This window comes from Bufo bufo, chromosome 7 (assembly GCF_905171765.1).
Source record: "Bufo bufo chromosome 7, aBufBuf1.1, whole genome shotgun sequence".
In the NCBI taxonomy this organism is placed as follows: Eukaryota; Metazoa; Chordata; class Amphibia; order Anura; family Bufonidae; genus Bufo; species Bufo bufo.
Window position 1 is genome coordinate 55,243,025 of NC_053395.1, and position 27,516 is coordinate 55,270,540.

Genomic DNA, 27,516 nt, shown 5'->3' on the forward strand with positions numbered 1-27,516 from the left:
CAAATATAATAAATTGCCTGTGTTATATATTAGCAGGCACTGAGGTTTGTGGTTAAAGTGACACTGTTGACAGTACGTCTTGATACAGTGTCACAAAGGTTTTAGAGGACCTTATGGAGAGAGGCAGGTATTCTAGGCTCGATTAATTTTGAGATAGAAAGTGTAAACAGACATCCAGAGTGTCTCCACTTCTCCCCCTCTCCATAGGCATACACCCTAGCCTGATTAACCTGAGACACTAGTGAGATTTTGACTCCTATTTTTAAATAAAATAACACAATAAAGATTTATTATCTTATTTGAACCGTTCCATTCAGGCAAGATATTTAGTTTCGAGGACGAGGGACGTAAAGATTCATCTACCAATTCATTATGTTAGGCCCGATGTTTCACTTTCTGAGTGGTTGCATGGACCTAGGCCTCTCTGATTTTTGCGTACTGTGCCACTAGCTAAGGGACTTAAACAGTGGTAGCCTGGTGTAGAAGTTATCCACATAGAAGCAGTAACCCTGGTCCAGCAGAATGCCCCTTTAATTAAAATTTCTACCCCCCCCCCCCCCCCGAAAAAAAAAACCTTCAAAAACATTAAAACATTTATGTACTTTGTTACCATGTGAATAACAATGGCAAATGAGAATCAAAATAGGAAAAATAGGGGTGTGTGGTCTGCGCTTGTGCCCCGTAATGTAGAGCATTTATTTTGGAAAGGGCCCACCAGGTCCCAGCAAAGCCTCTGTCCCTGGAGCACTCCCACGTCCATTTCTAGCAAAGCTCCTGAATTATAGGGATTGTGATGTTATCTTTCAGCGTGCGCGTCGCCATGTGGAGATTCAATTTGAAAATACCACTGTTTCGATATATCCATATTTTTCCGCGGAGTTACTGAAGCAGAGGGACACGTTTGTTGGTGTCAAGAGACAACTTAGGGAGCTTCAGGTGAATTTTTCCATGGCATATCCAGCTTGTCTATGTATTGTAGATTGGGACAGAGTGTGTTTCTTCAACACACCACTGGAGGCGGAGGATTGGATCCCCACTCAACATCATTGATCGGCACTGCAAGATACTACCTGCTGCTATATGCATGAAGGGCCTGCTCGCCATGTTATGGATGTTCTCCGTTGGTTTAGCTTTGGGACTACATTCGTCAAATGGATGCCCATTATTTATGCACAACCTTCTGCTAGAGCAGTGATGGCAAATCTTTTAGAGACTGAGTCCCCAAACTGCAACCCAAAACCCACTTATTTATCGTAAAAGTGCCAACACAGCAATTTAACCTGAATACTGAAAAATACCGGCCAAGTAAAGCTGTGGGGGCGTGGCTTAACACAGGCCCCAGTAAAATGAATGCCCCCTAGTACTAAAAATGTCCCATTAGTGGCCCCGAGTATTAATAATGCCCCAGTAGTCGCCCCCAGTATTAATAAGGCCCCCATTAGTGGCCCCCAGTATTGATAATGCCCCACTAGTGGCCCCCAATATTGGTAAGGCCCCCATTAGTAGCCCCCAGTATTAATAAGGTCCCAGGGTGGAAAAGATAGGCATGTACGCAGATGTCATGATTCATTTTTTTTTTTCTATCCAAGAGATTCTTTACCATATGCAATATCGGTTATTGATACTTTTGGCAGATATTCAGGTCTACTCATAAACTGTCAAAAGTCCTTTCTTATGCTGTTTTCTAGATCTGGAGGGTTGGAGAGGTGCAGGGACAGCTCACTATTCTCTCATTCTAAATACTTAGGCATATACGTAGTAGAGATAGCTCACAATCCTATCCTCTTAACATTTATCCCCTATTGACTTATCTTAAAGATAAGTCTCGGACCTGGGACTTTCTACCCTTGTCAGTGGCAGGTAGGATTAACCTACTTAAAATGATAGCATTACCTAAGCTTCTTTATTCACTGGAACATGGCAGTCCCATGTAGATTTTTTGACTCTGTAGACTCCCTCATGACGTCCTTCATCTGGGGCGCTAATAGACCCAAACTGCTCCTAGATACCCTAAAACGCCCTAAAGACAAAGGGGGAGCGGCACTACCTGACTTTAGTTTATATTACCTGGCATTGCAGTTGCAATATATCCGATCTTGGTAATTGGATGATCCATTACCACATAGTGAATACCATCTTCTGCATTAGTTATCGAATGATTTCTTATGGGAGATCATACTCCGGGCACTTGCTACCACTGCACTGGTTAGCTATTCAAGATTGGGCTGTAGTTAAGAAAATTTCTGGCTTCAATGACATCCCTGCGTAGACCCCACTGTGGGGTAATAGGGACCTTGTGTTACCTCACTGATACAGGTTTTTGGTCACAGTATGGTGTTACCTCCTTGTCACACCTCTATCAACACAACACTCTCATCATTTTTGCAACTTCAAACAATGTGTCACCTTCCGAGATCAGGCTTCTATAGGTATCTCCAGCTACGACATTCTCTGACCACACAATTTCCACCATCTGGTTTAGCTATACCCCATGATAGGTATACTTCAGAAACGGGGACCTAGGGAACAAATTTCAGCCATCTATACCTATCTTATTCAGTCTTAGGTACTATTTGTGGCTCGAACGAAGTTGGTAATCCCCGATCTCACCCTGATCTAACATCAATGTCATCTGACTGCGATACGCCTGTTTAAGGGGCAGATTTCCATCAGCTCATTGCCTTAGGTGTTCAGCCCCAGATTTTATTCTTCTCTCTTGGTCCTGCTCTGAATTACAGTAGTTCTGGAGGGGAGCGACAACTAGGTCATCTGTTGCACTAAGACGCAGGATATCTTACAATCTTAAGACTTGCCTTCTAGGTCTTATGAAAAATCACCACTGGTACTACCACAGTATGTTATTACATAAGACTTTGTTTACAGCCCAGAAAGCCATTGCACTGAGATGAATGACGAGATGCCCTCTTCAGTTCCTCAGCGGAACATATTAGTGAACACTAGAAACAGCTAGAGAGCTTCCACAAAATATGGGATATTTGGTGTAATTCTAGATTAACAGTATACCCAACGTGGCTATCAGCACTAATTAGATTCCCTCTGCTTCTCTTTTCCTGCAAGATCTTAGTATCTGGAGATGTCTGTGAGATTATATTACATACGGGGGTTCTGATTGCAAGCCTTGGGGAGTTACAATCTTGGGGTTAGATGTTCTTGTGTGGTTCACCGATGACACTCTCAAATGTTGGTCTCCAGTGCCTTCCTTTTTCTTCTTTCTCTCATGGGTCTGCTTAGCCTACTTGATTAGTATTGCGTTTCTTTTTCCTATGTTTTTCCTATGCTCTTGAATAGTTCGATTTTAATGTCAGTACTTGTTTTTATTGTTTTCCTATTGTTTATTGGCGACTGTAGAACATGACTGTTGTGTTGTTTTAATAATCCGAGTTAAAAAAAAAATTGGGAAAAATATTACTGCTATTCCAGAGATGGTTTGCTGGCAGGTATGAAAAACACAAGATAATGGATTAACACTAGTTAGCCTCACACCCCCACACGCACTCCTGCGTATACCGAGGTGTGTTGTTTGCTCCGTCGGCTGGGCATACAAACACAGAATGAATGAAGACCTCAGTATAAAATGTGACAACCGTGAACACCGTTTGCCAGTTGGCTTTGCGTTACGGAAACCTACAGAAAGCAGCAGTTTCTCCTTTCATAATCGTATCATTCCAGCGTAGAGGATCATTCGGAAGGAACTTAAATGATGTGTGCCATTATGTCATGGAAACTGCCAGTTTGTAAGACAGATGAACATATAAATATTCACTTTTTCTTTTCCAGCTCCAGTGTCTCCAACAAGATGTCAAATCCCAAAGAGACATTATAGTATTATCATATTTTTATCCACACGTCTTGAATGTGTCTTACAGTGGGTATTTTAATTGATGACAGGCAAAATTCCATGAGTTTCTTACCCTTAAGCTGCACATTAATTGAAACAACTGTAGAGCAAAAATATAATTTAGCCGCAAGCCATATACAAAATGGCAGATCAGCGACCCTTTGAGTTCCCTGAATTGTGTAGGAATAATAGGGATGAGCAGGAAGTATGGAGCTTATTGGAACATAGTATTATTTGAGCAGGATTGCATAGAATCAATTGCTGTGGAAAGGACATATAGGAAATGTTACTGTGATGGATCTGCTCTGATATCTACTTCTTCTATATAGGACCTAGTAAATGTGTCAAGAGCTTTATTTTTTTTATTTTCTATTATTAATACAGATGAGGCTTTTTTTTTTTTTTTTTTAGATTTTTGATTAAAAATGATGTTTTGATGGCCTATCCCAAGGATGGACCATTGTGGGGGTCTGTCTTCTGGGACCACTTTCTGGCTCCTTCATGGTTTATCCAGGCTCAGTGGTTCATCCATATTGTTGCTGTGTCTGGTACTGCAGCTCAACCCCCTGGTGAAAGGTGATCAGCAAGAGTCCTGGATTTAGGACCCCAACACTTATGATTCATCCTAAGGATAGGCAACTGTTTTACTCCCAGAAAATCTTGTTAAGATATTAAAGGGTTTTCCAGGGAAGATATTCCTTAAACACAGGATAGAAATGATGAAAAAGCACTTTAAAGATATCCCAACACTGCCTTTACAATGCTGCTCCAGTCACTGCTCTACTCCACTTCTCGCCATTTGGCTTGACATACAGAAAATGGCGCAATGGTGTTTCGCCTCAGCCAATGACTGGCTGAACGGACTGCCCAAGGCATTTCCCATATGTTAAACCCAAGACTAGGAAGTGGAGAGGAGCAGGGACTGGAGCAGCGTTGGAATAGCAGAGGATATGTGGTGTGACTAGTGATTTTGTTTTGTTTTTTAAAATCATTCCCACCATGTTTTTAAGGAAAATAATCAGTTAAGAAAACCCCTCTTGCTTTATGAACAGTGAGAATTTTATTGCAATGAGAGATTTTTTAAAATTGATTTGATAAACCCTAGATTTTGCTGAACTAATTAAGCTATAACTCTCTTCTTTGTGTTTGTGTAACTCATGTACAGGGGCGGATTGGCCATAGCCCTTATAGGGAAATTTCCTGGTGGGCCGATGCCCAGAGGACTGCCTGAGCCCTCTTCATGGCCGGCCAGTGGAAGTTTTTGGGGATGTATTTTGTGCTGTTGGTGGCAGTATTTTGTGATGGACTGTGGTATTTGGCTCCGTTGGAGTGGTATAATGTGCCACAATATGGTATTGCTGGCCTCACCTACTTGTGTTGGCCCTGCCTTTCATCAATTTGGACCCAACTACAAAACAGGGCAAATTTTATTATTTTTTCCAGGGCCACTTTAAGTTGCCAATCCACCCCTGCTCATGTAGCAATACTGTTTTGGCAACTTTCTGTATACTGGATTGCCATATAGAAAGACTCCTTGGTGTTATTATAATAATAATACATAGGTTGGGACACATTGACCTAGACACACTGGTGATAAACCTTCCTGACACATCCTCCTCTTTTAACAATGATGCTTTCAATCAGAAATACATACTGGAGTGTAATTCACCCAGATGTGATGAGGCCACCACTCCTCTGCTTACCGGTCCTGAGTTTCTTCATCCTGGTGGCATGGACCCACCTCCTGCTCGCCCTACCCCACGGGCTCAGGCATCAGGGTTGCTCTGTCCCTCTACACAGGCCATGACCTACTTTCTGGCAATGTCCTCCACCTCTGCTCGTAGGGTGCACACACACGTGCTCCCTCCAGCTCTTGAAGGGCTAGCATGTGCACCATAATCTGCTCTAGCCTACAGTTGGCTGCCTTGGAGTACTTAAGGTACCTTCCCTTGTAGAGGGTGCCTGAGCAATAGGTTCCTTTGCTTGCTAGTATACTGTTCAATTGTTTGACCATGTCCCAAATTTCTGCCCGATTCCTGTATTGTGACTCTCTGCTGCCTGATCTGTGCCTGACCTGCGTATTGACCCTTTGCCTGACCTGACCTCAGACAATGCTGCTTGTACACTGCCTGTCCTAACTTTGGCTTGTCCCTGACTACCATTTTGCTATCTGCAATGTGAAGGGCAGATAATTTAAAGAGATTCTTCTCCGCTATTTAAAACATAGTCTAATAGCATGAAATTATAAAAATAAAAATATTCTACTAATGTACATTGGGGAGATAAATCAGTCTAGGGTGGCTTGGTTTGGGCTACAGCTCTCACTGACTGAGTATCTTTTAAAGCAATGTTGGGAAATCACTACAAAAGGTATTTAGGCCGCTTTCCCATTGCTATAGTATGACAGCATTATAATGCCTGTATTTTGACTGGAAGATCCAATCAATCTCTCTGAACCAGCTTTGATCAGTTGCGTACTGCTCATAGACTGGTACGTCCAGGCGTTATTAATTTAACTCTGAAAGGATATTTCTGAACATACTTGCAGAGTTAGCAGCTCAACAGAGATTGTGCAGCTACGGGAGATGGGAATGTGTTGTCGGTGACAGCTGGGCTTCCCATTAAGAAGATAGAGATGGTTTTTTTTCTTGTCTCTGCCTTTCCTATCCGTGTATGCACTACACTGAAAGAGAATTGTATATTAAGATCAGGCAGCAGCAATGATGCTTCCTGCTCCAGTCCCAGCAATCGTGTGATTTCCTGGTGCCAAGTAATTGCAGGATCCGCTGGGTTTTAGCAGACCCAGATCAGCTCTGCAGCCTTGTCAAATCCTCTGGGGGCAGAATTCCCCCTTGTAAGTGGGGCGAATTTATAAATGAATCAGCAATAAGAAAAAAGGTAATGTTATAATGCCCCAAAAGGTCTTGTATAACCTTATGGGAGGGGGGAGCACAGAGTAAAAAAAATAAAATAAAAAATGAAATAAAAAGAACTCTACCACCAACCTACTACAGCCTGGCGCTGTAAGCTGTTTATACTTGTGTGTTAAATTGACCGTAACAGGAAAGGGGTTGTATATTAAAGTGACCGTTAAAAGAAAGGGGGCGTAATTTAAAACTAAAAGTATTTTAGTTGCACTTTATTCTATTAAGGCCTCATGCACACGACCGTTGTGTGCATCCGCGGTCGTTGTTCCGTTTTCCGTTTTTTTTTCGCGGACCCATTGACTTTCAATGGGTCCGTGAAAAAATCGGAAAATGCACCGTTTGGCTTCCGCGTCCGTGATCCGTTTTTCCAGTCCGTGAAAAAAATATGACCTGTCCTATTTTTTTCACGGACAACGGTTCACGGACCCATTCAAGTCAATGGGTCCGTGAAAAATAACGGATGCACACAAGATAGTCATCCGCGTCCGTGATCCGTGTCCGTTTTTCCTATCATTTTCAATGCAAACTTGACTTATTTTTTTTTTCTTCACTTTTCATGTCCGTGGATCCTCCAAAAATCAAGGAAGACCAACGGAAGAAAAAACGGTCACGGAACAACGGAAATCCGTTTTGCGGACCGCAAAAAAAAAAAACGGTCGTGTGCATGAGGCCTAAAGAAGAATATGAATATTTTTTTTTTGTTTTTCCTGGGTATTAAAAAATAAAAATAAAGACCCATGTATTAGTGGAAAAAAAGATGCAAACAATATTTAAGAAATTGACTGCAAAAAAAAAAAAAAAGGTTTTGGCTTTTAAGACACATTTACTAAATAGACTAGTCTTGGACTGCTTAAATCATCATCTTGCAACTATAATATGGACTTTTCTGCAGTATTGTGGGCGTCTGAAACTGGTTTTAAAGGGGATGTTCAGGTTTTATTTTTCTATTTGTCCCCAGACAGTGGTACCTTTTGGAGAAATCTATAATCCCCTGCTTTCCACCACTCCATTCTGGCTCTGTGGCTCCCAGACTCTCTTCACTGGACTCCTGGTTTCCATTTGTCAACTTCCACACGGATGGGGTCAGTTGCACCGCTGCTACCGTTGACTGACTTCAGTGATCATTTGTCCTGATGCGGTACATCACTGCTGGGTCATTTGCCGCTTGCAGACACGTCACCGTAGAGTCCAGTCATTAGCTGAAGCATCGCATGTGACCCCGTCTGGGTGGAAGTTGACAGACAGGTACTAGAAGTCCAGTGGAAAGAGTCTGGAGCCACAGAGCTGGAAGGGGGCAGCAGGGTGCAGGTGAGGATGGATTTCTTCACGTGTACTGCCGGCTGAAAATTTTTAATAATTGCAACCTGTACAGATACACCCAAAGGAGTAAAACTGCCTATATAACAGATTAATATGTCTTGGTGTGCCACACATGGACTTTTTAAAGATGTACTGTTGTGTTTATGGTGTCAGAAATGTGGCTACATGTGATGCTAATAGTAATATCTCACTTGTTTGTAGCATTCCCAAACCTTCGAAATATTGATGGAGAAATAATTCCTGAAGTAAAGCCTGTGGTGGATCATGATGAGTTAGCCAGTTCATATGAACGCAAGCTCATAGAGGTAAATTTTACGAGTCTCATTTGTATAATATACATCAATATACATCTGGAAAAAATATGATTTTTAAAAACCCTAAACGGAATCTGTCAGCAGTTTTGACCATGCTGAGCTGCTGACAGAACTAGGTAGGGGCTGTGGAGAACAGTATGGGCATGCCTTTTGTGAAGCTTCTATTATAAGGAGTAGTGTGGATGTGAAGTTTTATTCTTCCAGATTCTTTTTCTTAAATGCCAAGGAGGCAGTGCTTCACTGTGAAGTGATCTCTCCGTTGAACTGCTCTGAGTGGCAGCTATAGCATCCAACCAGGAGACCACTATCCCTGTCACTCAGTGCAGAGGGGCAGGGACGTGAATCAGCTCAATGCAAAGAACAAAAGACTTTACAGTGAAGCTCCTCCTGGGCACTTGCAGGAGCAGAATAAAGAAATCATATTCTTACTACTCGGATAATAAAAGATCCCAAAAAAGTTGTGTGTGTGTTCTGCTTTGTACCAGCCCCCACCTAGTGTTGTCAGCAGTTTAGCATGGTCAAAACTGCTGACAGATTTCTTGTAATGTTATTGTAAACTAAATATAATTTAAAGGGAACCTGTCACCTGGATTTTGGGTTCAGAGCTGAGGACATGGGTTGCTAGATGGCCGCTAGCACATCCGCAATATCCAGTCCCCATAGCTCTGTGTGCTTTTATTGTGTAAAAAAAAAAACGATTTGATACATATGCAAATTAACCTGAGATGAGTCCTGTCCCTGACTCATCTCAAGGACAGGTCTCATATCAGGTTAATTTGCATATGGAACAAATTTGTTTTTTTCACACAAAAAAAGCACACAGAGCTATGGGGACTCGGTATTGTGGATGTGCTCGCGGCCATCTAGCAACCCATGGCCTCAGCTCTATACCCAAAATCCCGATGACAGGTTCCCTTTTAAAAGCATTATCAGTTCTGCTGAGGACATATGTAGCTGTTTCAAATTAGTGTCTATAAAGAAGGGAATCTTTTGAGTATATGTTCTTCCAGAAAGTACTAATTAGAATATATACACTGCCACCATAATAATAGTAAAGTTTTCACAAGTATTCTGTTCCCATGTAGTTATATCACACAGTTTTGTTAGTGATCAGTTGTTACTTATGCCCAGTTAGTGGGTAAGTAGGTCTTGGGGTCAGGATAAGAATATATTAAAGGGGTTATCCTCTTTTCTTTTTTTATATTGATAACCTATCCTGAGGATAGGTCATCTATCAATATCAGATCAGCGGGGGGCCAACTGAGGAGAGGTCATCAGTATAAAAAGCCGACAACCTCTTTAATTATGTACTGTATAAATAACCTCTGCAGTTTTCAATGCCTACTGTATGTAACTACTGTTTTTTTCCACTGCAGCAGGCTCCAGTCTTAATGTTTTTATTATTTTTATTGCACATTGAGTCCCATGCAGTTGAGTGTGAAAAACATGCAAAATTTTGTGGGAAACAATTCTAGAAATATTTTTTAAATTTGTACAAATAATAGAAATTATATTCACCCCACTAAACAAGAACAAGAGACATGTTTCCTCCCCACAGCGTCACTGTTGGCATCTGCTTAATCTGCCAGCCCGAAGCAGCACAGCTCCTTCTTTCTTTTTTTGATAGGTTATTTTTTTATGATCATTTTGATAAGCAGCAACCAGAAACCAAAAGGCTGGCAACCACACCATTCATTCTCACAATTGACACGAGGCAAGAACATGAGAAATACTGTATTTTTTGGTCTATAAGATGCAGCGGACTAAAATATTTTTCATCAGACCTCAGATCAGACAACAAAATTTGACCCCAAGCTCCATCAGACCTCAGATCAGACCCCCAAGCTCGATCAGCCTCAGATCAAACCCTCAGACCCCCAAGCTCCATCAGCCTCAGATCAAACCCTCAGAACCCCAAGCTCTATCAGTGTCAGATCAGACCCCCAACCTCCATCAGCTTTAGATCTGACCCCATCAGACTGAGATCAGACTCAGATCAGACCCCCATCAGACTCAGATCAGACCCTCATCAAATAAGTAAATAAACTTACCTTGCTTACTCCTGATGGCATTTCCACTCACTCACGCACTGCGTCAGGTCATAGTGAGTGCCTACGTGCACTACGTCCTGACTAGGGATGAGCGAACCCGAACTGTAAAAGTTCGGGTTCGGTGTTCGGCGCTTTCTTGGCGCTTTTTGAAAGGCTGCAAAGCAGCCAATCAACAAGCGTCATACTACTTGCCCCAAGAGGCCATCACAGCCTTGCCTACTATTGGCATGGCTGTGATTGGCCAGTGCAGCATGTGACCCAGCCTCTATATAAGCTTGGGTCACATAGCGCTGCACGTCACTCTGCTGATTCAAGCATAGGGAGAGGTTGCTGCTGCGACGTGAGGGGCGAGATTAGGCAGATTAACTCCTCCAAAAGACTTCATTCTGTGATCGATCTCCAGCTGTGGATCATTGAAGTGCTAATATCGACTTGCTCACTTTTTGTAGGCTGCCCAGAGCGTTTTTATATCACTTTTTTCTGGGGTGATCGGCGGCTATTTTGTGGCTTGTGGTGCGCCAGCACAAGCTATCACCAAGTGTATTTAACCATCAATAGTGTGGTTATTTTTTGCTATATCCTACATCAGCTGCAGGCTGAGCCTGTGTCCCCGAAGTGCATTTAACCATCAACAGTCTGGTTATTTTTTGGCCATATACTACATCTGGTGCAGGCTGAGCCTGTGTCACCCAAGTGCATTTAACCATCAATAGTGTGGTTATTTTTTGGCCATATACTACATCAGGGGCAAGTTGAGCCTGTCACCCAGCGCCTAAAAAATAGACCTGACATTTCTATTCAACCAAATCTGTACTGTTTTAGCTGGTCAAGTTATTTGTAGTGACCGTAAAAGCACAGTTTTTGTTCTGGGCTGAAAAACTATTCCCAAATTTGCCATTCTCAAAATAAGTAGTTTCTGCTATATCAGGCCTACTTGAAATTTATCCCAAAAAGGATATCTTAGATTCAAGGTGCTGATAGTGTCATTCAGAAAAACTTAACACACACGCTACCGTGCAGATACAAGTCTAATTCTGTGATTAAACCTATACCTGTCACACAGCGCAAAAAAAAAAAAGGCCACACATTTCTATTCAACCAAATCTGTACTGTTTTAGCTGGTCAAGTTATTTGTAGTGACCGTAAAAGCACAGTTTTTGTTCTGGGTTGAAAAACTATTCCCAAATTTGCCATTCTCAAAATTGTGGTGAACAGGAACAATAAGGAAAACATCTAATAAGGGACGCGGACGCGGACGTGGACATGGTCGTGGTGGTGTTAGTGGACCCTCTGGTGCTGGGAGAGGACGTGGCCGTTCTGCCACAGCCACACGTCCTAGTGAACCAACTACCTCAGGTCCCAGTAGCCAGCAGAATTTACAGCGATATTTGGTGGGGCCCAATGCCGTTCTAAGGATGGTAAGGCCTGAGCAGGTACAGGCATTAGTCAATTGGGTGGCCGACAGTGGATCCAGCTCGTTCACATTATCTCCCACCCAGTCTTCTGCAGAAAGCGCACAGATGGCGCATGAAAACCAAGCCCATCGGTCTGTCACATCACCCCCATGCATATCAGGGAACCTGTCTGAGCCTCAAGTTATGCATCAGTCTCTTATGCTGTTTGAAGACTCTGCTGCCAGGGTTTCCCAAGGGCATCCACCTAGCCCTTCCCCAGGGGTGGAAGAGATAGAATGCACTAACGCACAACCACTTATGTTTCCTGATGATGAGGACATGGAAATACCACCTCAGCACGTCTCTGATGATGACGAAACACAGGTGCCAACTGCTGCGTCTTTCTGCAGTGTGCAGACTGAACAGGAGGTCAGGGATCAAGACTGGGTGGAAGACGATGCAGGGGACGATGAGGTCCTAGACCCCACATGGAATGAAGGTCGTGCCACTGACTTTCACAGTTCGGAGGAAGAGGCAGTGGTGAGACCGAGCCAACAGCGTAGCAAAAGAGGGAGCAGTGGGCAAAATCAGAACACCCGCCGCCAAGAGACTCCGCCTGCTACTGACCGCCGCCATCTGGGACCGAGCACCCCAAAGGCAGCTTCAAGGAGTTCCCTGGCATGGCACTTCTTCAAACAATGTGCTGACGACAAGACCCGAGTGGTTTGCACGCTGTGCCATCAGAGCCTGAAGCGAGGCATTAACGTTCTGAACCTTAGCACAACCTGCATGACCAGGCACCTGCATGCAAAGCATGAACTGCAGTGGAGTAAACACCTTAAAAACAAGGAAGTCACTCAGGCTCCCCCTGCTACCTCTTCTGCTGCTGCCGCCTCGGCCTCTTCTGCTGCTGCCGCCGCCTCGGCCTCTTCCTCCGCCTCTGGAGGAACGTTGGCACCTGCCGCCCAGCAAACATGGGCTGTACCACCAACACCACCACCTGCGTCACCAAGCATCTCAACCATGTCACACGGCAGCGTTCAGCTCTCCATCTCACAAACATTTGAGAGAAAGCGTAAATTCCCACCTAGCCACCCTCGATCCCTGGCCCTGAATGCCAGCATTTCTAAAGTACTGGCCTATGAAATGCTGTCATTTAGGCTGGTGGACACACACAGCTTCAAACAGCTCATGTCGCTTGCTGTCCCACAGTATGTTGTTCCCAGCCGGCACTACTTCTCCAAGAGAGCCGTGCCTTCCCTGCACAACCAAGTGTCCGATAAAATCAAGTGTGCACTGCGCAACGCCATCTGTGGCAAGGTCCACCTAACCACAGATACGTGGACCAGTAAGCACGGCCAGGGACGCTATATCTCCCTAACTGCACACTGGGTAAATGTAGTGGCGGCTGGGCCCCAGGCGGAGAGCTGTTTGGCGCACGTCCTTCCGCCGCCAAGGATCGCAGGGCAACATTCTTTGCCTCCTGTCTCTTCCTCCTCCTACTCAGCTTCCTCCTCCTCTTCTTCCACCTGCTCATCCAGTCAGCCACACACCTTCACCACCAACTTCAGCACAGCCCGGGGTAAACGTCAGCAGGCCGTTCTGAAACTCATATGTTTGGGGGACAGGCCCCACACCGCACAGGAGTTGTGGGGGGGTATAGAACAACAGACCGACGAGTGGTTGCTGCCGGTGAGCCTCAAGCCCGGCCTGGTGGTGTGCGATAATGGGCGAAATCTCGTTGCAGCTCTGGGACTAGCCGGTTTGACGCACATCCCTTGCCTGGCGCATGTGCTGAATTTGGTGGTGCAGAAGTTCATTCGCAACTACCCCGACATGTCAGAGCTGCTGCATAAAGTGCGGGCCGTCTGTTTGCGCTTCCGGCGTTCACACCCTGCCGCTGCTCGCCTGTCTGCTCTACAGCGTAACTTCGGCCTTCCCGCTCACCGCCTCATATGCGACGTGCCCACCAGGTGGAACTCCACTTTGCACATGCTGGACAGACTGTGCGAGCAGCAGCAGGCCATAGTGGAGTTTCAGCTGCAGCACGCACGGGTCAGTCGCACTGCGGATCAGACCCACTTCACCACCAATGACTGGGCCTCCATGCGAGACCTGTGTGCCCTGTTGCGCTGTTTCGAGTACTCCACCAACATGGCCAGTGGCGATGACGCCGTTATCAGCGTTACAATACCACTTCTATGTCTCCTTGAGAAAACACTTAGGGCGATGATGGAAGAGGAGGTGGCCCAGGAGGAAGAGGGGTCATTTTTAGCACTTTCAGGCCAGTCTCTTCGAAGTGACTCAGAGGGAGGTTTTTTGCAACACCAGAGGCCAGGTACAAATGTGGCCAGACAGGGCCCACTACTGGAGGACGAGGATGAGGAGGAGGTGGAGGAGGATGAGGATGAAGCATGTTCACAGCGGGGTGGCACCCAAAGCAGCTCGGGCCCATCACTGGTGCGTGGCTGGGGGGAAACACAGGACGATGACGATACGCCTCCCACAGAGGACAGCTTGTCCTTACCTCTGGGCAGCCTGGCACACATGAGCGACTACATGTTGCAGTTCCTGCGCAACGACAGCAGAGTTGCCCACATTTTAACGTGTGCGGACTACTGGGTTGCCACCCTGCTGGATCCCCGGTACAAAGACAATGTGCCCACCTTACTTCCTACACTGGAGCGTGATAGGAAGATGCGCGAGTACAAGCGCACGTTGGTAGACGCGCTACTGAGAGCATTCCCAAATGTCACAGGGGAACCAGTGGAAGCCCAAGGCGAAGGCAGAGGAGGAGCAAGAGGTCGCCAACGCAGCTGTGTCACGGCCAGCTCCTCTGAGGGAAGGGTTAGCATGGCAGAGATGTGGAAAAGTTTTGTCACCACGCCACAGCTAACTGCACCACCACCTGATACGGAACGTGTTAGCAGGAGGCAACATTTCACTAACATGGTGGAACAGTACCTGTGCACACCCCTCCACGTACTGACTGATGGTTCGGCCCCATTCAACTTCTGGGTCTCCAAATTGTCCACGTGGCCAGAGCTAGCCTTTTATGCCTTGGAGGTGCTGGCCTGCCCGGCGGCCAGCGTTTTGTCTGAACGTGTATTCAGCACGGCAGGGGGCGTCATTACAGACAAACGCAGCCGCCTGTCTACAGCCAATGTGGACAAGCTGACGTTCATAAAAATGAACCAGGCATGGATCCCACAGGACCTGTCCATCCCTTGTGCAGATTAGATATTAACTACCTCCCCTTAACAATATATTATTCTACTCCAGGGCACTTCCTCATTCAATCCTATTTTTATTTTCATTTTACCATTATATTGCGGGGCAACCCAAAGTTGAATGAACCTCTCTTCTGTCTGGGTGCCGGGGCCTAAATGTGTGACAGTGGCCTGTTCCAGTGGTGGGTGACGTGAAGCCTGATTCTCTGCTATGACATGAAGACAGATTCTGTGCTGACATAAGGCCAGATTATCTGTTACGGGACCTCTCTCCTCTGCCTGGGTGCCGGGGCCTAAATGTGTGACAGTGGCCTGTTCCAGTGGTGGGTGACGTGAAGCCTGATTCTCTGCTATGACATGAAGACTGATTCTGTGCTGACATAAGGCCAGATTCTCTGTTACGGGACCTCTCTCCTCTGCCTGGGTGCCTGGGCCTAAATATGTGACAGTGGCCTGTTCCAGTGGTGGGTGACGTGAAGCCTGATTCTCTGCTATGACATGAAGACTGATTCTGCGCTGACATAAGGCCAGATTCTCTGTTACGGGACCTCTCTCCTCTGCTTGGGTGCCGGGGCCTAAATGTGTGACAGTGGCCTGTTCCAGTGGTGGGTGACGTGAAGCCTGATTCTCTGCTATGACATGAAGACAGATTCTGTGCTGACATAAGGCCAGATTCTCTGTTACGGGACCTCTCTCCTCTGCCTGGGTGCCGGGGCCTAAATGTGTGACAGTGGCCTGTTCCAGTGGTGGGTGACGTGAAGCCTGATTCTCTGCTATGACATGAAGACTGATTCTGTGCTGACATAAGGCCAGATTCTCTGTTACGGGACCTCTCTCCTCTGCCTGGGTGCCTGGGCCTAAATATGTGACAGTGGCCTGTTCCAGTGGTGGGTGACGTGAAGCCTGATTCTCTGCTATGACATGAAGACTGATTCTGTGCTGACATAAGGCCAGATTCTCTGTTACGGGACCTCTCTCCTCTGCCTGGGTGCCTGGGCCTAAATATGTGACAGTGGCCTGTTCCAGTGGTGGGTGACGTGAAGCCTGATTCTCTGCTATGACATGAAGACTGATTCTGTGCTGACATAAGGCCAGATTCTCTGTTACGGGACCTCTCTCCTCTGCCTGGGTGCCTGGGCCTAAATATGTGACAGTGGCCTGTTCCAGTGGTGGGTGACGTGAAGCCTGATTCTCTGCTATGACATGAAGACTGATTCTGTGCTGACATAAGGCCAGATTCTCTGTTACGGGACCTCTCTCCTCTGCCTGGGTGCCTGGGCCTAAATATGTGACAGTGGCCTGTTCCAGTGGTGGGTGACGTGAAGCCTGATTCTCTGCTATGACATGAAGACTGATTCTGCGCTGACATAAGGCCAGATTCTCTGTTACGGGACCTCTCTCCTCTGCCTGGGTGCCGGGGCCTAAATGTGTGACAGTGGCCTGTTCCAGTGGTGGGTGACGTGAAGCCTGATTCTCTGCTATGACATGAATACAGATTCTGCGCTGACATAAGGCCAGATTCTCTGTTATGGGACCTCTCTCCTCTGCCTGGGTGCCTGGGCCTAAATGTGTGACAGTGGCCTGTTCCAGTGGTGGGTGACGTGAAGCCTGATTCTCTGCTATGACATGAAGACTGATTCTGTGCTCACATAAGGCCAGATTCTCTGTTACGGGACCTCTCTCCTCTGCCTGGGTGCCGGGGCCTAAATATGTGACAGTGGCCTGTTCCAATGGTGGGTGACGTGAAGCCTGATTCTCTGCTATGACATGAAGACTGATTCTGCGCTGATATGAAGCCAGATTCTCTGCTATGGCATGAAGAGACTCATTCTCTGCTGACGTGAAGCCAGATTCTCTGCTATGGGACCTCTGTCCAATTGATATTGGTTAATTTTTATTTTTTTTATTTTTATTTTAATTCATTTCCCTATCCACATTTGTTTGCAGGGGATTTACCTACATGTTGCTGCCTTTTGCAGCCCTCTAGCTCTTTCCTGGGCTGTTTTACAGCCTTTTTAGTGCCCAAAAGTTCGGGTCCCCATTGACTTCAATGGGGTTCGGATTCGGGACGAAGTTCGGGTCGGGTTCGGATCCCAAACCCGAACATTTCCGGGAAGTTCGGCCGAACTTTTCGAACCCGAACATCCAGGTGTTCGCTCAACTCTAGTCCTGACGCTCTATGCCATCAGACAGAAGATGACCAGGGAGGGTGGGTACAGCCGTACAGCTCTTCCCTCACCGCTCCCCACACCTCTTGCATGCTGATGACTGCTTCCATAATGGAAGCGGTCATTAGGATTCCGACTAAAAGATGCACTGCCACTTTCCCCTCACTTTTGGGGAGAAAAAATTGTGTGTTACGGTACATCTATTTTGATTTTGTATTTTTCGCAACTCCTTTCTAGAAAAGCATGAACTCTCAGCACTCCATCGATCCATACTATCTCCAGACACAATGTCAAAATATACTGCAGTTTATATTGGATGGTTACACTTTATCTTTTTTATTTCATCATCACAATATGTCTTTTATTAGGTTGTGTTTGTATTTGAGTGTTTCTATTGCTTTGGAATAAGTTCTATATCAATAAGTGATTTTTCTACCAGTGGTATACTGTTTCTCAAATTTTTTTCTTATTATGATTTTTTTTATTTCTTTCACAAACCATTACTTTAATTCCTTCAGGCAAGTGTTTGTACAGATGCTTTGCAGTGGATAAGTACTCATAAAGAAGTTTCTCCAGAGTTGTGGTTATGGGTTTTGTAGCATTTAATTTTGCCCAGACATTTGAAGCAAATTTGTTGTTAGTTGTGGTAAAAAGTAATAACAGGCAAGAAAGCAAATCAACTTTTCTGCAATAAATCCAGATGGTGCAGTGCTGGTTAATGGTATTTATTCCCTGTAAGTAGATGAAGTCCGTGGATTATGGTCAAATGTGCTGGGATGAAAGGTGAACATCCTTTAACCATATTGATCCTGATATTCTTTGTAATTGAAATAATAATCACACTGACTTCCGTAATTTGTATGATCTGGTAAGTCCAAGGTATCGTGTGCCATTTTATAGTGCTTTGAACATACCACAATTATTTTTTAACAGAAATACAGTGTAGGTACATGGATTTATGTCGTTCGTATGGCTGGGCTCCTGCTGTAGTGGCAGGGACTGGAGCCATTAACCTATGTTTTTGTTCATCTCAGCTTAAAAAAAAAAATATATATATATATATAACTCACCATGCAAAATGCAAGGTATTGTCATTTAGTGTAAAAAAAAAAAAATAACTGCTTGCCGGATCACTCTGCTACTACCACTCCCCTCCTTCTCTTGCTGTGTGCAGTTGCACTGCTGTTTCTAATTGCTAATAAGTTTTCTGCTGTAAGGGTATGGCTACACAATCAGGTTTCTGCATGCAGTTTTGGAATCCAAAATCTTTTTTTAATTCACTCCTGGTTTTAGCTTCGAAAATTGCATCAGGAAATCTGACTGTTTGGCCGTACACTAAGATTGTGGTGGTGAGCTCATTTTCTTGCCAGAGCAGTTAGGTTTCTAGTTTGCTAAGTTCCTGCTAAGGCGTTTGTTTTCTGTTGTCTGCCATGTATCGATCTGTGCTTGTTTACCGGATTCTGATTCCCAGCTGTCTGCCCTGATCTGTGCCTGTTTACCATTGTGACTCTTGGCTGCCAGCCCTGACCTTAGACCTGTAACATGAATTTGCCTAAAGACAGCCTGCCCTAACTCTGGTTTGTTACTGACTATGTGTTTTCCTGCTCCTTTGGTGCTTTGCACCAGTGTCTCTGGCCCTGTGGGTCAGCTGTCAACCACACCGGAACTACTCTGGGAGGTAGCTGTCTGGTGACTCCCTGCAGCAAAGTCCAGATCCCTGTATAGAAGTTAAAAGGTGAAAACTAGGAAGTCTCCAGGATAATGCCCATAGGTTTAGTCCAAAGTCAAACCGGTTGGTTGACTTAGTGGTTTCACACCCACTGCCGTAACACATGGCGAATGGCACCAGGTTTCAAATGTCAAAAGCAGAATGTCTTTTTTCTATTGCCCCATAAAGAGTTAATAAACATTATACAACTACTGATAGATCATCAGTATCAAACACTTGGACATCCCCTTTAAGTCCTGTCCTTGTATGCCCTCACTAAACATTTTAGATGCACCAGAATATACAGTAGAAAATCATTATGGTGTTTTTTTTAGCAATGAGAACAACGTTTTAATACCTCCAGTGTGAAGATGTTTTCCCGCAAAGACTACTTAGAGCAGGGATCAGCAACCTCTGAAATTACAAGAGCGCTCCCAGAGTGCCCCATTTGCTTCTATGGGAGTTAGAAGAACAGCCGAGCATGTTTGCATGCTGGGAGTTGTAGTTTAACAGCAGCTAGAGTGTTGCAGGTTGCTGATCCTTGCCTTAGAGACTGCCATGGCAACCTTGGCACTACTCCCGGCAAGTCCAAATAGAAATCATGGTGACCTTGTGTGGACTCGGATCATCTGATACATCAGTACTACACAAATGCACATATTCATGTCCTAATTTCAAGAAAAGCGACAGTTATTTAGATATTTGGTCAACATTTTCAACGTATTCTAACGTGCTCTTATAAGTGTCTGCTCTTCGGCTCCAGAATACTAATCCTTGATGAAATACTGTATTTTGCTTAGATGAAATCTCCCGTCTCCCTTAAATTTCAGGTACAAAGCCATGTTTCTCATGTTAGCAATTAAAAGTAAAAGATTTATCGAAATAACGTTTTAATTGGTTGTAGAAAATTAAACATAATTGAACTTGCAAATGAATAAAGTAGATTTACTAATTGAATTTCAGTCGTTATGTCGCTAATGTTTTTTGTTGGTCTGATTATATCGGCTTCTAACTGTTGTTCTTGTAGAAATATTGCAGTGCTGACCCACTTCGCTGCTTGCATTGGTTTATTTTAGGTAGGGCTTTACAGAAGCAGTCACCTTTTGCCCAGCATTTTCTGTAGTTAACGTGGAATGTGACATGTGAAGGACGTGCCTATTATAACAAAAGTATAGTATTAAGAATTGAACAGAAGTATAGTACAGAGGTTATACACATCATAATCAGCCCTTTTTTCTACAAGCTTCTACCACCTTTGTTGAGATTGGAGAACTATCATGAAAAGAAGTTTATGCTTTTATGGGTTTTTTTTTGCCTAAATAATACAGTAAGTACTTTTGTTCATAACTAAATACTAATTTTCAGGCACAAGTACCAGACTTATATAAATGGAGCGTGTTGGTCACATTGTAAGGATTCGTTGAATGCCCAGATGGCTCACCACAAGAGTTCTAGTCAAACATTATGTACGGTATAACCATTCTTAAAAGTTTTGCATGGTAAAATCAAGTGAGGACTCTGTGTCACTGTCAGTAAGACTGTAGCTGGCTAACAATTATTAGCAGTATCAGTAGTTGAAGGTTGTTTTTTTTTGAGGGACTATGGACCTTAAAGTTAGAGTTTCTCCAGCTCTGGTGGACCAGTCCCATCAGTGCATTACATAGTTGGTCACTCATTACAGCCAGGGCCGGCGCCACCAGTAAGGCGACTTAGGCAGTCGCCTAGGGCGCCACGCAGCAGGGGGCGCCCGGCGCCCGTTGCGGTAAAAAAAAACAAAAAAAAATTGCTTATATAAGTTGGGGGCGGCCGGCGGCGCCGCCTGAGCGGCTGAGGCTGAGCGCTTGCCGCTCTAAAGAATCCTGCCTGCGCCTGCTGTGTGCTGTTGTTAATGTAGCGTGGCCGAGCTCTGTTCGGTCCGCGGTACAGGAGCTTTTGTTTCCTGTACCCGGCCGGACTGACAGGAAGTGCTCACTTAGTGTGCACTTCCTGTCAGTCCGGCCGGGTACAGGAAACAAATGCTCCTGTACCGCGGATCGAACAGAGCTCGGCCACGCTACATTAGAGGTGGGGGAAAAGAGAGTGACAAGGGGGAGGGAGGGGGGGGGGGAATAATAAGTGACAAGGGGGGGGGATAATGAGTGACAAGGGGGGGGGGAAATAATGAGTGACAAGGGGGGGGGGAATAATGAGTGACAAGGGGGGAATAATGAGTGACAAGGGGGGGGAAATAATGAGTGACGGGGGGGGGGGAAATAATGAGTGACAAGGGGGGGGAAATAATGAGTGACAAGGGGGGGGAAAATATTGAGTGACAAGGGGGGGGAATAATGAGTGACAAGGGGGGGGGGAATAATGAGTGACAAGGGGGGGAAATAATGAGTGACAAGGGGGGGGAAATAATGAGTGACAAGGGGGGGGGAATAATGAGTGACAAGGGGGGTGGAAATAATGAGTGACAAGGGGGGAGAGGGGTGGAAATAATGAGTGACAAGGGGGAGGGGGGGAAATAATGAGTGACAAGGGGGAGGGGGGGGAAATAATGAGTGACAAGGGGGGGAAATAATGAGTGACAAGGGGGGGAAATAATGAGTGACAAGGGGGGGAAATAATGAGTGACAAGGGGGGGGAAATAATGAGTGACAAGGGGGGGGAAATAATGAGTGACAAGGGGGGTAAATAATGAGTGACAAGGGGGGGGAAATAATGAGTGACAAGGGGGGGGAAATAATGAGTGACAAGGGGGGGGAAATAATGAGTGACAAGGGGGGGGAAATAATGAGTGACAAGGGGGGGGAAATAATGAGTGACAAGGGGGAGGGGGGGGGGGAATAATGAGTGACAAGGGGGAGGGGGGTGGAAATAATGAGTGACAAGGGGGAGGGGGGTGGAAATAATGAGTGACAAGGGGGAGGGGGGTGGAAATAATGAGTGACAAGGGGGAGGGGGGTGGAAATAATGAGTGACAAGGGGGGGGGAATAAAGAGAGTGACAAGGGAGGGGGGAATAATGAGAGTGACAAGGGAGGGGGGGAATAATGAGAGTGACAAGGGAGGGGGGGGGGGAGGGAGAAGAGAGTGACAAGGGAGTCCCCAGAGCCAGACTGCAGCCAGAGACCAGATCATCTTATTGTCCTGGTGGTAAGTAAACAATGCAATATATTTATTATGTAATTGTTTAGTTATTAATACTACATTGGAAACTAATTTACCTCACATTTAGGGTCCATTCACACATCCGTGTGTGTTTTGCGGATCCACAAAACACAGACAGCGGCAATGTGCGTTCCGCACTTTGCGGACCGCACATTGCCGGCACTATTGCGGACAAGAATAGGACATGTTCTATTTTTTTCAGGATCGGAATTGCGGATCCGGGTCCGCAGTTCCAGATCGGGGCCGCACGTTGTGCAGCCCCATAGAAATGTATGGGCCCGCAATTCCGTTCCGCAAAAAGAGACGGCTACAAGAAGCTGGATTAACCCTAAGGGAAACATAGCAGTTCTTTTAATTTAAAAGCTGAGAAAGGGGTGGAACATGATATGGGCAGATCATCTGATAAGGGGGGGGCGTCAATTTTTATCTTGCCTAGGGCGGCAAAAATCCTTGCACCGGCCCTGACCACAGCCATAATGTAAGGCCTCTTTCACACGACCGTTTTTTTCCCCCCGTTTACGAGTCGTTTTTTGCGTTCCGTATACGGAACCATTGATTTCAATGGTTCCGCAAAAAAAACGGAATGTACTCCGTATGCATTCCGTTTCTGTATTTCCGTTTTTTCCGTTCCGTTAAAAGATAGACATGTCCTATTATTGCCCGCAAATCACGTTCCGTGACTCCATTCAAGTCAATGGGTCCGCAAAAAAAACGGAACACATACGGAAATGCATCCGTATGTCTTCCGTATCCGTTCCGTTTTTTGCTGGACCATCTATTGAAAATGTTATGTCCAGCCCAATTTTTTCTATGAAATTACTGTATACTGTGTATGCCATACGGAAAAACGGAACGGAAACGGAATCACAACGGAAACAAATAACGGAACAACGGATCCATTTAAAACGGACCGCAAAACACTGAAAAAGCCATACAGTCGTGTGAAAGAGGCTTATACTGTTTTTCCTTATTTCCAACATCTGTAGGGGAAATGTATGGTTGAGCAAACCTTCCACTGGCAATAATAGCATGCTCGGCCGAACACCATTTTGACTCGAGTATCGCGATGCTCACGTCTCCTTCCCACACGTTTGTTGGCTGCTACGCTGCGGGGACGTACTGGCACTCACTTTAATGCCGTAGCCATGTTGGTTACTGGCATTACAGTGATTGGCTGGCCGGAATGCGTCATCGGGTGCTATACAGGTCCTTCTCAAAAAATTAGCATATTGTGATAAAGTTCATTATTTTCTGTAATGTACTGATAAACATTAGACTTTCATATATTTTAGATTCATTACACACAACTGAAGTAGTTCAAGCCTTTTCTTGTTTTAATATTGATGATTTTGGCATACAGCTCATGAAAACCCAAAATTCCTATCTAAAAAAATTTGCATATTTCATCCGACCAATAAAAGAAAAGTGTTTTTAATACAAAAAAAAGTCAACCTTCAAATAATTAAGTTCAGTTATGCACTCAATACTTGGTCGGGAATCCTTTTGCAGAAATGACTGCTTCAATGCGGCGTGGCATGGAGGCAATCAGCCTGTGGCACTGCTGAGGTGTTATGGAGGCCCAGGATGCTTCGATAGCGGCCTTAAGCTCATCCAGAGTGTTGGGTCTTGCGTCTCTCAACTTTCTCTTCCCAATATCCCACAGATTCTCTATGGGGTTCAGGTCAGGAGAGTTGGCAAGCCAATTGAGCACAGTAATACCATGGTCAGTAAACCATTTACCAGTGGTTTTGGCACTGTGAGCAGGTGCCAGGTCGTGCTGAAAAATGAAATCTTCATCTCCATAAAGCTTTTCAGCAGATGGAAGCATGAAGTGCTCCAAAATCTCCTGATAGCTAGCTGCATTGACCCTGCCCTTGATAAAACACAGTGGACCATCACTGACTGTGGGTACTTGACACTGGACTTCAGGCATTTTGGCATTTCCCTCTCCCCAGTCTTCCTCCAGACTCTGGCACCTTGATTTCCGAATGACATGCAAAATTTGCTTTCATCCGAAAAAAGTACTTTGGACCACTGAGCAACAGTCCAGTGCTGCTTCTCTGTAGCCCAGGTCAGGCGCTTCTGCCGCTGTTTCTGGTTCAAAAGTGGCTTGACCTGGGGAATGCAGCACCTGTAGCCCATTTCCTGCACACGCCTGTACACGGTGGCTCTGGATGTTTCTACTCCAGACTCAGTCCACTGCTTCCGCAGGTCCCCAAAGGTCTGGAATCGGTCCTTCTCCACAATCTTCCTCAGGGTCCGGTCACCTCTTCTCGTTGTGCAGCGTTTTCTGCCACACTTTTTCCTTCCCACAGACTTCCCACTGAGGTGCCTTGATACAGCACTCTGGGAACAGCCTATTCGTTCAGAAATTTCTTTCTGTGTCTTACCCTCTTGCTTGAGGGTGTCAATGATGGCCTTCTGGACAGCAGTCAGGTCGGCAGTCTTACCCATGATTGCGGTTTTGAGTAATGAACCAGGCTGGGAGTTTTTAAAAGCCTCAGGAATCTTTTGCAGGTGTTTAGAGTTAATTAGTTGATTCAGATGATTAGGTTAATAGCTCGTTTAGAGAACCTTTTCATGATATGCTAATTTTTTGAGATAGGAATTCGGGGTTTTCATGAGCTGTATGCCAAAATCATCAATATTAAAACAAAAAAAGGCTTGAACTACTTCAGTTGTGTGTAATGAATCTAAAATATATGAAAGTCTAATGTTTATCAGTACATTACAGAAAATAATGAACTTTATCACAATATGCTAATTTTTTGAGAAGGACCTGTATAGCACCCGATGACACGTGGTTCGGCTCAGTCTTAGTCAGGGAGAGCTGCAGCAGAAGGGACAGACGGTGTAGGGACAGGAATATATATATATTTTTTTTAGGCAGGGTTTAGTGTTGAAAGGTGTTAGAGACCCAAAAGTCCTTTTAAGGACTATTGTTTTATCTGGCTGCAATATATATTATTAGTGCAACATGCGCTAAATTGCGTGCAATTGTTTGGCCGCTGCTGACTGTGACACAACCTCTGCTACATCTGTTGTGTTATATTTGCACATCCTAAATATCAGTGACATTCAGTGCAATTGTTTGCCCGCTGCTGACAGCGACATTACCTGCAATACATCTCCTGTATAATGTTTGCGCATCCTAAATATCTGTGACATTCAGTGTAATTTATTTATGCATACACTTACAAAACCTGCGCTACTGTACGTGTGACATACTTGCAAGCATATATACCATTTAACATGCTCAAGGCGAGCAGTAAGGGATGGGAAGTGGCCGTGCTGCTGATGGTGCACGCAGAGGCAGTGGTGAAACTGTGCCTGCTGCCAGAGCACAAGAAACACACTCATCCATGATACCTAGCTTCATGTCCCAATTTTCAGGGCAGCGCAGGACACCACTCTCAAAGTCACACCAGTGTGACCAGGTGGTCGGTTGGATTGCAGCAGATAATACTTCAAGTCGGTTAAGCACCACCCTGTCTTCCACAAAGTCCAGTCTCGGTAGCCAAGAGTCTGGTCAACAAAATCTCCACCCTGATCCTCCTTCCTCCCACCATGGAGAGTCTTGGCAAACAAGTGATAAGTCAATGGCAATTAGAGTCTCAAGAGGTTGATGATGAGGATGATTCACAGTTGTCAATAAGTGAGATTCTTGTTAGGTCAACAAGTCAGGAGGATGACCAGAGTGAGGAAGTGGAAGAGGAGGTGGTGGACGATGAAGTCACTGACCCAACCTGGGAAGGTGGCAAGCTGAGCGAGGACAGCAGTACAGAGGGGGAGGGATCCACAGCACCGCAACAGGCTGGAAGAAGCAGTGGGGTGGCAAAAGGGAGAAGACGGGCCACACTAAACAGGCCCGCAACTGTTCCCTGGAGCACCCCTTGTGGAAATCTCCCTTGCCAAGGGGTAGGTGTTCCGCAGTCTGGCGCTTTTTTGAGGAAAGTGCGGACGATAAAAGAATTGTCATTTGCAACCTATGCCGTACCAAAAGGAGCAGGGGCATGAACACTAGCAACCTCAGCACCACCATCATGATCCGCCACATGGCATCAATGCACCCTAATAGGTGGGCCGAAGACCTTGGTCCACAATCAGTGTCTGCCGGTCACACCACTGCCTCCTCTTCTCCTGTGTTATGTGCTGGCCAATCCCCTGTCCAAGATGCAGGCCCGGATGTCTCCCGCCCTGCACCTTGACCTTCGCAAGCACCATCAGCTAGCCCATCCACTTCTGTGTCCCAGCGCAGTGTACAGATGTCCATACCTCAGGCCTTTGAACGAAAGCGCAAATACCCAGCCACCCACCCACAGGCCATAGCACTAAATACGCACCTTTCCAAATTGCTGGCCCTAGAAATGTTGCCATTTAGGCTTGTGGACACTGAGGCCTTCTGCAGCCTGATGGCAGCGGCGGTCCCTCATTCTCAGTCCCCAGCCGCCACTATTTTTCCCGGTGTGCCATCCGCGCCTTACATCATTATGTGTCCCGTAACATCACCCGTGCCCCGACCAATGCAGTTTTTGGGAAGGTCCACTTAACGACTGACACATGGACAAGTGCTTTTGGCCAGGGACGCTACATTTTCCTGATGGCACACTGGGTGAACGTTGTGGAGGCCGAGAGCGAGTCGTACCCTGGGATAGCACAGGTGCTACCGACCCCAAGGATTGTGGGCCCTACTTCCATCAGGATTTCCGCAACCACCTACATTAGTGGCTGCAACCCCCCCTTCTCCTCCTCCACTTCCACCTCTGAATTCTCATCTTGCAGCACCAGTCAGCCATCAATCTTTAGCTGGAAGCAGTGTAGCACTGCAGTGGGGAAGCGGCAACAGGCCTTGCGGAAACTAATTTGCTTAGGTGACAAACAGCACACCGCCGCAGAGCTGTGGCAGGGTATAAGGGACCAGATTGAGCTGTGGTTCTCGCCAATTAACCTACAACCAGGCATGGTTGTGTCTGATAATGTCCGTAACTTGGTGGCGGCTTTGGAGCTCGACAAGCTCACACACATACCATGACTAGCCCACGTGTTCAACTTAGTGGTTCAGCGGTTTCTCAAAACCTACCCCAATTTGCCTGAGCTACTGGTGAAAGTCATCTACAGCTGCCGCCAGTCTGGCAATGCTGCAGCAGTGCTTGCAATTGCCATCTCACCGACTGTTGTGCAACGTGAGCACGCGCTGGAACTCCACGTTCCACATGTTGGTCAGGCTTTGTGAGCAGCAGAGGGCAGTAGTGGAATACCAGCTACAACATGGTCGTCACCTTTCCAGTCAGCTTCCGCTCTTCACAAGCGAGGAGTTGGCATGGATGTCTGACCTCTGTGAGGTTTTACGCAACTTTGAGGAATCAACACAGATGGTGAGTGGCGATGCCGCT

The 27,516-nt window shown here is 45.8% G+C and overlaps 1 protein-coding gene across 1 annotated transcript in view; it reads left to right on the plus strand.

Moving 5' to 3' along the window:
- The window catches only part of SNX29 (sorting nexin 29), a 581,792-nt gene that overhangs the window by 224,443 nt on the left and 329,833 nt on the right, over nucleotides 1-27,516 (plus strand). Inside the window, exon 15 of the mRNA XM_040441656.1 lies at nucleotides 8,308-8,411. Within this exon, the coding sequence (XP_040297590.1) occupies nucleotides 8,308-8,411 (104 nt within the window). The remainder of the gene's footprint in view (nucleotides 1-8,307; nucleotides 8,412-27,516) is intronic.